Consider the following 12917-nt stretch of genomic DNA (forward strand, 5'->3'; position numbering starts at 1 on the left):
GTAGCAGCAAATTCTGGGGCCTTATGCATTAACAGCCTCTGTGGGCCCCCCGGCCTCCCTCTCTTGACCCCTGTTTCTTCAGCACACATTTTGATTTTTTTCTTTTAAGTGCATTTGCTTTTAGTTTAATTTCTTTGTTATTTTCTCTTTTTTGGAGCCCAAATTTTCTTTTTTTTTTTTGGTGTACAATGATGCTCCATGAGCAGTCACTCACTCAGCTCCAGCTTTTTATATAAAAACAAGTACTTCTGCAGGGGTGGACTAAACCATTTGGCATCTTTACAGCACATCCACATTTTTTTCATTCAATGTTCAGTCCTTTAGACAAATGTATCCCCCAGTTTTAATTTAATTATGGTACTAATTACCTAGAAATAAAAATAAAATTGAAACAACTGAAAAAAAAGGCTAGACAGAAGTTAAGGTAGAATTATACAAGAGATTACATACATGAACATACTGTAAGAAGCAAAGTAAGTAAGTAAATGAGAGAAATGAGAGAATGAGATTGAGAAACAAAAAAACAAACAAAAAAACATACCACAAAAGTTAATACAAAAAATGGATTAAAAAAATCAAATAAAATAAAACAACAGACACAAATGAATCATCAAAATTGATATTTCTTCAGGATCAGAGTATTAAACTGATATAACATCAGAAAAAAACATGATAAAGGGTCGAAACAAACAAATATAAAGTGAAAAGAAAATCTGTGTGCATGTCTTTTTGTATTAGGTTTGACATTATGAGCAATAATACATAGAGATGCATTTGTTGCAAAGGCCCATTGAGGCAATCCACCCAAAAAATCCCCAAACAAAATTAGCAAAAACAGGCCCAATAATAAGGTCGTTCCTAAGAATAGAGAATGAATAATGATCCTATGAAGTAAGAGCAGTACCAGAGAGGTCATGACACCCTTTTTTGGCCTACATCATTAAAAACTCAAATCATTAGAGAGACAAGATCAAAAGAAATATACATAAAATTCAAGAATGCTGTGATTTGTTTTTTACATTTATTGAACACCTGTTGCATTGCATAATATTAGTCAGGTGTTCTTGTTATTTTGTCCACGCCTGTTCTGTACACAGACAAGGTTTACGAGTTGTGCGTTTTACAATTCTTACAGATGTTTTTCTTACAGTTAACCACATTATGTCTGCATAAAAACAATAAAAACTCAATAATCACAATCACCAGCAATACTCTGACACATAACTCTCGGCTTTTAGGTGCTTAGAGACAAGTGGATACTTGTATCAATAAACTGAGTTTCGACACTCTGCAGCTCAGGAATTTTTACAGGCATGTAATTTCAACACAAACTTTTGCAACAGCCTCCAAACACACCAAACCCAAGACAGGAAATGTTTCATACAAGGTATCAGTGTATTTTTAGTTTAATATGTCAAATCATCAAAATGATCAAATCAGAGTTTTACACTAACCTCCCTGTTAATCATCACAGCCATCACACTCATGTGCTCCTTTCACTTATATCCAAACTTCCATCAACACTTTTTAAAAGAACTGTCAACTTAAACAAATACAAAACATCAGATAAAAGGTACAGCGTGGGTTAAAAACAACAACAACAATAAATCTGAAAGATTCAAGTAAAAACGCAGTATACAAATGATGAAAAAATGACACAGAACAGATGAGAAAATAATTAAATAAATATAAAGCAAGAAACCAAACAAAATATGTAACAAGAAAATAAACAGATGTATAAACAAACAAATTCTCAGTTGCAGGAGGAAAGATACAAACGTGGAGAGACAGAATCAGACAGGAATCTGATCAGCTGATAGCTGAGATAAATATGGTGGGAGGACAACTTCACAACTTTAGCAGCCTCAAGTGGTGGTGAGAGAGATTACTATTAAGGATTTTGAAAAGTAAATTAATAAAAAAAAGTACAGTCTTAACTTACTTTGCATTTCACTACACATATTGTTTTTACATGTGACAAACAAAAACTCTGAATTCTTGAACCCTTGAATCTAAATAAAGTTTTTTTATTTTTTTTATTTTTCAAATCTGTGAAATCTGTTATGACAGAAAATTTGGGCTGACTGAGTGAATATTTCTGAATATGTCACTTGTTTTCATCATTTTTCAATTTGTCAAAATAAAAATGTATTTAAGTGAGAAGACAGAGACAAATGAGTGTAGCCACACAGGAGACACCAAATTATTAAAAAAAAAAACAACCAAAACACAGAGACAAAAATATCTTCATATTTCTTAATTGTCTTTTTCCTGAAAAACAACAACAGCAACACTATTACGGGCAAAGCTGCCAATATACAATATAAAATAGGTTGTTTTCACAGTAGACAAATATATTGTCATGGTTTGAAAAACACTTTTTTAAAGAATTCAGCCATTATTATTTTTTCTGCCTGTGCTTTTCCTACTGTAACATGACAAAATGTCTTTGGTTTAAAAAATGCCTGTCAGTTTGTAGGCCTGCAGCTTTGTGGCAGCGATAAGTCAAAGTCAAAAGAACTTTATTCATGTGTGATTAAAAGCATCAGTAAGCGTACAAACATGATGTAACATGACAATACCAACACAGAGGACAGTATACAGGAGTGCATTAAATATGCAGCATGCAGATGTAGTTAAAAAGACTTTAAAATACTGTTTACAGTCTGTTGGAGTCCATCAGATATATTAAATAAGGGTTGACGAGGCGTTTTTTGTATTTATTTACAAAGTATTACAGAGGATATTGGCTTGTTTATTTGATGAGTGAGTCCAGCGTGAGTAAGAGTCACAAGGGCGACTCTTCTGATCGTATGTTTCACTTCCTCAACAATCCTCTTCTCTCGTCGACAGCTTAAGAGTTCAGGTCTGAAAGTCCATGACTTAATTGGATGATGAATTTGTGAGTCTTTGACGTGAAAAAGATTGAGACTCCCTGACGTGGAGGAAAGTGTTGTGTGGTAGATGTTTACAGTCACAGTTGCTCACAGATGCCTCTTGGATGGAAAAACTGATTGCCCAAAAAAATGTTGTGCATTCTTACATAGATGACATTCAAGAGTAAAACAACAGCAGCCCGTAACCCCTGTGAGTTAAGAAGATAACAGCAGTTACGTCACTCTGTTCTGCTGTTAACTTTAGCTCATACATCAGTCATGCTGTTTTACAAGAAAAGAGGACGGAGATGATGAGAGAAAAATTATCTTTTGGAGGTGAACTTTTGTTTTGAAAGTTATTCAGCCACGTGTTTTTTGATGGCATCATTAAGAAGAAATTGATAACACAAACAATGGATTCTTCTAAAAGAAAGCAATTTCTTAAAAAAAGAAGTAATTTTTAGTCAAAAAATGTTGGTAAAATGTAAAAATAAAATACAAACACACATTGCCGTAGAGTTGGTTTATTTATTAGCAAGAAAGAAGATTAAAGAAATATCTGTCAAAATCATAGTAAGAGACAGAAAGTAAAATGAAATATTGAGCAATAAAAATTCTAATAATTATTGCAGATTTGCACAACATTTTGGGTTTTGGATTAAATAAAAAATATAATGTGTTTAATTGTAAGATTAACAGGTGCATCTCATCTGTCTGGAACACTGAATAATTGTAAAAAAAAATGTCTAAAATAAAATAAAAAATCTTTAACCTTAAATTGTTAGTTTTAAAAAAAGTAAGCAAATATTGTGGAAATTTGTGTTTTCGAAATACTTCCAGTAATAGCTGCAAATAGTGAGGATGAGTGTGATTGGTGACGAGAGCCGTGTGTGTGTGAGTCATAAAACACTTGGGACATCAGAGCTTGCTGTTAAAACTTCTGTGTTTTGGGTCAAAATCTTTTTTTTTTTTTTCCATTGATATCCAGACCACAAATCTGCACGAGCAACCTCCCAATTAATGTTTTGTGCAGCACCGACGGCTATCATACATGACAACAACCATACACAGGCATCTACTGTATGCACACACTCAAACACAAGCTCTCACACTGCCCATGCAGCGAGCCAAAAACAGCCTAAAAATATCTGTCACTGTCAGCTTCATCTTCTTTCCACGAAGTGTGAAAACAGGAGAAAAGGTCACATGAGCAGGCATGCTGTCCAGCAGGTTCAGACAGTGACGTAAGGTGTGTGAGCATCAGTGTGTGTAACTTCCTCTGATCGATACAAAAGAAGAAACTATTTCTGAAACGATAAAATTACGTAACTTTGGCAGCATGAGCTCACGTCTGTATTTGACCACAAGACTGTATTTTCTGAAGGAAATGACGAGAAAATAAAAGTATGCACAGAATGGGAACTTTATTACTAACAAGAACAAGAGCTGATGAGAATCTACAGGCATTTTTATTGACTTAATCCCCCCCTTTTCTTCTCCCCCCATTTATTTATTTGTTCATTTTATTATATTTATTTATATTTATATATATAAATATATTTATATTTTTTATTCCGTTTCTTTATTATTCATTTTATTTTTCATTTTTACATAATTGAAAGTGATCGTTCATGTGGTTGTGTATTTTTTGTACATTCACATAAACAAATAAAGAGAGAATTACAAAAAAGAAATCAACACAAAGAAAACAACTAAGCTAACAAACAACAATACTAAAAAAACAGAGAATAAAGGAATTAAAGATAAAGTAATTTTTTAAGCTCTTTTTAAGATTATTATTATTATTATTATTGTTTTTTACTTTCTTTTGTCACTTATTATCAGGTCATTTTCTTGTAACTTTCTACTAGATTTTTGCAGATGTTTGGGCCATTTATTTTAAAGTTGTTCTTTGCTTTCTTCTCATGTTTTTGAGAGAAATCAAGCCGATTTACTCTGATTTTAAAGGACTAACATCATAATTCAGGAAAGAAGCAGACACATTTGGTCAGATTCTGGTGTCCACCTTCAACTTTCTTATCGTTCGGTCTTTTTTGCACCACAGAAGAGGATGATGTGTGTGAAGAATCCGTGTTTTCACAGATGTGAGTGTAAACTGTGACTGGTGTGTGAAACCATACAACTGCAATCTGGTAATTCTAGTTTTTTCTTTTTTGTATTTCACCACAGGAGTGTTTTGCTTCTTCATTTTCTCTTACTCTAATGATCTCTTGCTTTATGTTTTGGGCGGGGGTGGGCGGATGGGGGGTAATTTTGTCACACTGCTCTAAGGGTTGCCCCAGGCAACCGCCTGCGTCTTCTGAGGGAAGATCAGCCACTGAATGTGCACTGGATGATTTTTTTAAAGGTGAAAACCAGAAAAAATATATATTATACTTAATATAAAACAAATGCACAACTTAGTTGACAGAGAACTAAATAATTAAATAATTTAGCACTCTGTTATAACATTGAAAGTATTTATGCAGACAAATGTGTTTTTACATAACCTCCTACAGAGACAGTCCTTTTTACTGTCTACAACACGGTCACTCATCACGCTGTCAAGAAAAAAACGACGGCAACAAAAAAAGTCTGCAATTTTTGGTGTGAAAAAGAGTTGAATGACATGTCAAACAGGTCTTCAGCTGTATTAAAGGGAAAAAAAAAGTCAGGACGACCCCGTGACCAAAATAGGCATGACTTTATTATTATTTTTTCTTCCAAAACTGCTGCATAACAAACTAAAATCAATATGAAAACACACAATAAAAAATAAAAATAACACTTCAGCATTGCTCACAATGACAACAAACATCAGTTTGGATTTGAATTGTGGATCTACAGCGAGTAAAAAAATGCCTAAGACGGGAAACGTCTCATTCACAAGGTGGCGTGTTGAGCTAGAAAAGCTCTGATTCTCTGCAGGAGCTCTTTCTTCACGCTGTCGGGTACGAGTGCTGCACAGGAGAGACGGGAGAATACACGTCAGGGTTCAGGTACACAGATTATTGTCATGTTGTTGTGCTGGACTGAATAATGTTGAAAGGTATTTTTCTTCATCAATATGTGTAAACCAGGTAGACATATTTCTGTATAATGCAGTAAAAAAACACAAATTACAGCCTCTAAATTTACCATAAAAACACATTGATCTGAGCAAGAACTGAACATTTTACAACTCTTTTGTAAAAATTTAGATCTTGTAAGCAACTGGAACATTTTCAAGTTGTTTTGAGCATTATTTCACCCACATTTCCTCATATTAGTATGTATCTCTTCTCCAATTTAAAAGTCCAGTGTGTACATTTTGGGGGGATTTAGTGGTATCAAACTGTGAAGATTGCAGATTGCAACTCGCTGAAACTTCCCCCACTCAGAATTGTTCATTGTTGCAGAGATTTATTTATTTATTTTTTTACAAAGTAGCTGCAGGTCGCTTCCTCTCCAAAACAAATGGACCATTAACACCTGTAAAAAATACCAAATATAGAAGTTTAACATCATAAAATTAGTGTTTGGTTTGTCTGTTCTGGGCTACTGTAGAAACATAGTGGTTCCTTCATAGAGGAGGACAAGCTCCCTGTGTATTGATAGCAATTACTCTTATTTTTAGGTAATTATATGCTAAAAAACAACCAAATGTATAGTATTCTGTTCAATTTCTGCCAATTTATTCCTCTAAACCTACAGACTGACACTTAAAAATAAAATTCTGTATGTTTAATTAAAATCTGACTACAGATTTTGTTTGAGCAGACGTTATACACAAAACTTGATAAAGATTAATATTATTTCTGTACTTCTTCCTCCCCTGCTCTTGTGTTTGCATACTCAGCTCGGTACCTCTGCCTTTTGGTGTGACTTCTGTGACCAAATCCTCCACTGTGACATGCTCCAGACCCTTTTCTTTGATCACATCTGCACACAAAAAATAAAATTAATAAACAAATCAATTAAAAAAGTGAGCAATGCACAGATTTACACAAATGAAATACCTTTGCAGTGCGCTTTCAGCTGATCTTTCCATCCACACTCCACCAGCTTCGCCCTGAGCAACTCTTTCAACCTGCGGACACACATTTAGTACATTTAATCGACATTATAAATGTTCAAATATCAAAATCGATGAAGGAGAAAGCTGGACTCACCGCTCCCGTTCCCCCATTTCTATCAGCTTCTGGTTTATTGCAGCCCTCATCTGGTCTTTGCTCATGATCTGCCAAAAACACACACAAACAAAACCCGTTTCCGGTTTGGATTCAACGATCGCAATTAAATGTTGCAAGAAAAAACGATTTATTTTGATAGCTGTCGGGTGGATGTTACCTTTTGTCGAAATGGATCAGCTGGGGAACACACAGTCCCTTCACAAAACCGAGCCGTCTGAAACGCTCAAAACATATAGGTTCCGCTTTGGAGGCGGTTAACCCTTAAATGTCTGAACCGTCGCCAGTTTTCTTGTGCTGCGTTCAAACGCTTTTTATAAGCATTAAAACCCCTGAAACCTGGAAAAATTACTGGTTTCTTTAAAAAAAACTGGGAATAAGGCATAAGGTGCCCTGCAAACTGCAAGAAATAAGGAAAAGATGGCAAGAAAATGACCTGAAAATCTGTTTTGTTGTTGTTTTTTTTAAAGAAGGGATGAAATTATCAGAAGAATGTTTTAAATTTTTTTTATATGCTTAAGATAATGTTACGGAACTATATAGCTTACACGTTTGTAAAATAGCACCTTTTTCAAGTAATCTCTTTTTTATTTTATTTTATTTTATTTGTTTATTTTTTTTAACGTGCTCATTTTCAGCTCATTTTCCTTTTATTAATTTCATACTAATTTTGAGGAATTTCTTGTCAAGTTGATGCCTTCTCTCAATGTTCTTTCAACAAACAAAACACACATTTTCTCAGGTTTTAAGACTTTACAGGGTTTCACAAGTAATTTCTTTTTATTTGATTTCATTTAATTTTTACGTTTTTTTTTATTTCTTTCTTTATTTTTAACTTTTTGTGCTCATTTTCAGGTCATTTTCCTTTTATTAATTTCATGCTAATTTTGAGTATTTTCTTCTCAAGATGCTCCTTGCCTTCTCCTATTAAAAAAACCCCACATTTGTTCAGGTTTTAAAATGTTAATTCGCACAAACTGACTGCGTAATCGCTAAAACCTGGTCAAAAAGCGTATTTTATCTTCACATGGATGTGTTTTTAGGTTAAACGACAGAATATAAACATTCATTTAAGCGCTTTAAGAGAAAAAAAGAAAGAACTCAAACTCCCATGAGCGCCCGGGAAGCTCGTGTCCGTTGTGAAAATGGGTCCGTGCGCGCCAAAACAGGAAGCGCGTGCCCTGCTGTCTTCCTCCACATCACTTTCTTGCTCCACATCAACTTGTACTCGAGCCTGTCTCATTTTAAAGACATGGCTGCGTCTAATTATTCCCTGAAGGTCAACAGAGAGCTGCTGGACCCAAACTTTGAAAGCTACAGGTTATCTTTGGACGCCATACCGACGTACAACGTGGAGCTGGACGCAGGTGAGAGAAACTAACTTATTAACAGCACAGTTAGCGTGTGTGCTAGCCTAGCATTGACACTCACTGATTCATCAGCTGATTAAATAATGAGCTGGGTTTTTTTTGTTTTTTTTATCACTTACAGGTTGCTAATTACTGGAATTGTCATTTAAATAATTCAATAATTCTTTGTAACGCTGTCTTAAATGCGCAATAATTGGAGCAATAAATAAAGCAACACTCTTTGCCATTACTTTATACTGAAATCTGGATTGACATCAGTTTTTCTTGCGTTGGTTTGATTTATTTCGAAAATATGAAGGAAAGGCAGAGCCCAGCTAAGCAAGACATGTCCCACAAATTGCAAGAAATTAGTAAAATGTGACAAAGAATAAGATATGAAAAAGAGGGTTATTAGAAAATTGTCCAAAAAAATAGGTGAATATGTCCAGAAAACTCAATTTTTAATTGTAATATTTTTATATTTAAAATTTTGTTAGAAAAGTAAAGTATAAAATAGACAAAATAAATACATACATTTTCCTAATTTCTGAACATTTTATAGGTTATTTTCTTATCTATTTATTTACTCTTGTCGTGCATTTTCATGAAATACTTTTTATACTTTTTTTTTTTTTTTTCAATTTTTTAGCAATTGTTTTGGGTCATGTCCCATTAAGTTTCTTGCTGCCTTTTCCCTGTGTTTTTGAAAAAAATAAAATAAAATAAAAATAAATCAAACCAATTTATTTGTAGTATAATGTACATATTTATTTCAAACATTTCTAAACCTTCACATACTAGTTTTGGTAATTTGTTTCGGCCTTGTAAACAATTTTCGAAGTTGAATGTACATAATAGCATCAATGCATTAAGTCAAAATGAATAACAAATGAAAAACACAATATATATATATATATATTGCTTTATATAAATAAATATACATATATAGATGGATAGATAGATAGATAGATAAATGTGTGTGTGTGTGTGTCTGTGTACATGCCACACCTATAGAGATGCAGTGTTGTAAGAATCCATATATAATGTCGGTGAAAACAAGTTGGGCTTTGGCTAGTACCTTTCCTGTCTTGCTAATATGACCTAGTAAGTAACCTACAATAATGATCAAAAATAGCAATCTCACAATTTGCTGCCTATTAGCCATAACAAACCTGCTGAACAGACATCAAGATCAAACTAGATGGAGGCAGATACCAATGAAATTACGTCTCTTTAATGTGTAACAGTAATAATCTCATTCTTACAGTTCTTTATAAAAGCTGATTGAAAACAAAAATGTAAGTATGATCATGTTGTTGTCTCATGTTTGGCTTCAGTCTAACAGTTTGCTTTTCTTTCTCTCCTGCAGCTGTGGAGGAGGTGAAGTTGAAGGACACTCAGTACACCCTCGAACACATGCGCGCTTTTGGCATGTACAACTATCTCCACTTAGACCCGTGGTATGAAGACAGCGTTCTGTTTGTGGACTGCAAAGGACGTGTTCTCAGTCTCACCGTCACCCTGGTAAGCTGTTAAATCCTCCTGTTTTTTATTGGGGGATCCTTGTTCCTTGTGATAATTTACAATAAACAAATGATTTTTTAAAAAATTATTGTCATGCAAACTCTTATGCCCAGCGTAATCAAATCATCATCGATAGGATGAAGTTCATGGATAATTCTCACTTACTGTGTAGCACTAAAAGATGGAATAAATACTAATTAAACACACTTTCTGGCCTTCTCTTCCAGACTTTTACAAAATTTCACAAAAATAAAACAAATTTCATCAGAATCAAACTAGCTTTTGGTACAAAAAATAACAACAGAGAATATCAGGGTTTAATCGAGTCATTTAAGGAATATAATTCTCTTAAGTCACTGTAGTTTGTGCAGTATATGAATGTTTCTCATTATAATTCCACTTTTTACGTTTTTAATCATTACCTGGTTGCTTATATATCCCTTCACCAGTGTGTATCAGGTAAATACCTGTATATTGTTTTTAATGTCAAATAATAAGTGTGATTCTGATGCTGTTGGTGGACTTTAATGCATGTGACACACCAGTAGGTGGTGATCAAATCCTTGTGAAACAGCGGCATCACCCACGATGCATTTCTTGCAGGTGAAGAGAAAATCATCTTTACAAAAAATTCCACAATATCAACATTTTTACAATAATGTGGCTCATTATAATTGATTTTACTTGCTGAAGATGCTCAATTAGAGACAATTAAAGAGGGAGTTTGAGTCTCAGTATTCATGGAAAACACAAGTTTTTATTCCGTCTTTTGTCCATCCTGTTAATTAACATGGAAGATAAAGTTTTTGATGAGTTTGTCTGTGGTTAATCACAGGAGCGATTACATAATTAACTCAAGCTACGGATCTGGGTTTAATAATAATAAGCTGAGACACGGAGAGAAATCAGCCCAGTGACCTTTTCAGCAGAGACATCTTTTATGTTGAAGACGTCATTGACCATGATGAGAGATAATCGGTGCCACATCAGTGTTTTTTAGACCAGAAGTGGCCTGAATGATGATTATCAGGCTATAATCCTGCAAGACAGTATTTATGGCTTTCAGTGGCATCATAAAATTACAGAATCTAATTACAATCATCACATGATAATTATCGTCCCTGACAAGCCTTTTTTGCGTACATTTGCAGGGGACGTGTTGCCCGGCACATTGTGCAGAGGCGGTTTCCACTCTGTTAGGGGGCATTAACATCACAGATGCTGGAAAAAAATGATCTCAAAGGTGCATCATACATTAGGTAGTGATATAATACGCAGTGTCACGCTCCATGGCAACAACAGGGCAGCTGCTGCAGAGTCCTTTTGAGACACTGTTAGTTCACGCGATGAGTAATTGAGGCTCATGTGGTGGCATATCTGTCTGTTACTAATAAAGCTCAGACAGTCCTGCATCGCATGTGAAGCCAAGTCATATGGCCGCATGACAGCCGGTAACTTAGTCTCTCCTTGGTGATTCATGTTATTTAGCTTTCATGTTTAAAGTATCTGCTTGGGGCCTTTTAACAAGATGAACATTATGGAAATAATGTTTTTCTGTGTGTTTTCATATCAGATGTTAATTGTTGAGTTTTCTTATGGGATGAGAGTGCCCTTTATGAAAGCAGGGACCTTTCTGCTCTTCGGTGGTTCAAAGCCTTCTCTTGTTAAGTACATGTCTGAGTATTTATGAGTCATGACTGGACTGCCAAGCACATCACCCATTTTACATATTCAGCTACCTTTTCCTCAGTTTGAGTGTGACGTGCAAATAAAGTAGAATAATTAAAAAATATTTTGTACCATTAGAAAGCTCTTTAGTGCTGAAACAAATGGTCAATTAGTCTGTTAATTTGATGATGCAAAATTAAATGGCAACTTACTACTTTTATAAGTGATTCATATGTTAAATCACTTTTCAAGCTTGAAAAATCCAATGTTTTATCTTGATTTCAGCTTCTCAAATGTCAGTCAGTCAGTCATTTTCTGTAACCGCTTGTCCTCGTAAGGGTCGCGGGGGGGCTGGAGCCAATTCCAGCTGTCATCGGTGGGAAGGCGGGGTGCTTCTCAAATGTAAAAATGTGATTTTCTTTGTCATGTATGAAGAAAGTGCCAACAGAGAGAACATATGTATCATCAGTTTTACATTATTCAGCAATTGTTTCCTCAGTTTTAGTGTAACCTGCAAATGAAGTAGAATAATTATAAATATTTTGTACCATTCCAAAGCTTTAGTGCTGAAACAAATGGTCAATTAGTCTATTGATGCAAAATTAAATAGTAACTAACTACTTTTATATCTGAGTCATATTTTAAATCAGTTTTCAAGCATGAAAAATGTAATGTTTTATCCTGATTCCAGCTTATTAAATGTAAAAATGTGGTGCTTTTGTTTGCCATGTATAAAAAAAGTAAACTGATGCCTTTGGATTTTATCTTTTCAATCAGAAATAAAAGTGCTAACTAGAACGATGTAGACTTCTTTGGCTTGTCGTTGGAATAATAATAATTATGTGATATTGTGATACTGCAATAATTTCTGAGATGGTTATTGGGAAACTCTTACACTGTTGCAACCCTAGATGTCACCTTAGGCTTTGAGAAATTCCTATTTGAATGTTTTTCATTATTTCTTTTCATACATCGAAGGAATAATCTTATTTGATTATTCAAGGAACTAATTGTTAGTTTACTCTAATATACGCTCTGCAGATACAGATAGTCCCTCAGACTGAAGGGACAATTAAATCTGTTTTTTGGTCGCAGCACTGACTGGTGGGTCTGTTGTGTTGTGAATCCAGGACACGGCCCTGGGGAAGCCGAGAGAGGTTTTCCGACTGGCCGCTGACTCCAGCCAGTGTGAGGATCGTCTCTGTGCGTCCCTCAGCCTCACCTCGGCGACCTGGGCGGCTCTCTCCGACGGCACCGGCCGACTGTACCTTCTCCGCACTGGCAAGAGAGGAGACAGCACTCATATGAAGTGGGAAGTAAGTATGCCTTTA

The 12917-nt window shown here is 34.8% G+C and overlaps 2 protein-coding genes across 3 annotated transcripts in view; one reads left to right on the forward strand and one right to left on the reverse strand.

Moving 5' to 3' along the window:
- Positions 1 to 5561: 5561 nt before the first annotated feature.
- Positions 5562 to 7329, reverse strand: LOC121938049 (transcription and mRNA export factor ENY2). Its single transcript, XM_042481339.2, has 5 exons — positions 7206 to 7329; positions 7028 to 7095; positions 6875 to 6945; positions 6723 to 6797; positions 5562 to 5836 (listed from the first exon to the last, which is right to left on the reverse strand). Exons 2-5 carry the CDS (start codon positions 7090 to 7092, stop codon positions 5760 to 5762), a joined length of 288 nt encoding a protein of 95 aa, XP_042337273.1. The 5' UTR covers positions 7093 to 7095; positions 7206 to 7329; the 3' UTR covers positions 5562 to 5759.
- An 885-nt stretch (positions 7330 to 8214) lies between these two features.
- Positions 8215 to 12917, forward strand: part of nudcd1 (NudC domain containing 1) — a 98023-nt gene continuing 93320 nt past the window's right edge. For both annotated transcript variants that reach the window (XR_015779390.1, XM_042506864.2), the window contains exons 1-3: positions 8215 to 8412; positions 9764 to 9918; positions 12717 to 12902. Coding sequence is in view for 1 of the 2 variants with exons in the window: in XM_042506864.2 (XP_042362798.2) it covers positions 8298 to 8412; positions 9764 to 9918; positions 12717 to 12902 (456 nt within the window). In the remaining variant the exon portion in view is untranslated. The remainder of the gene's footprint in view (positions 8413 to 9763; positions 9919 to 12716; positions 12903 to 12917) is intronic.

The sequence above is a fragment of the Plectropomus leopardus genome, chromosome 17, assembly GCF_026936395.1.
Source record: "Plectropomus leopardus strain MGB_pleo_1.0 chromosome 17, ASM2693639v1, whole genome shotgun sequence".
In the NCBI taxonomy this organism is placed as follows: Eukaryota; Metazoa; Chordata; class Actinopteri; order Perciformes; family Serranidae; genus Plectropomus; species Plectropomus leopardus.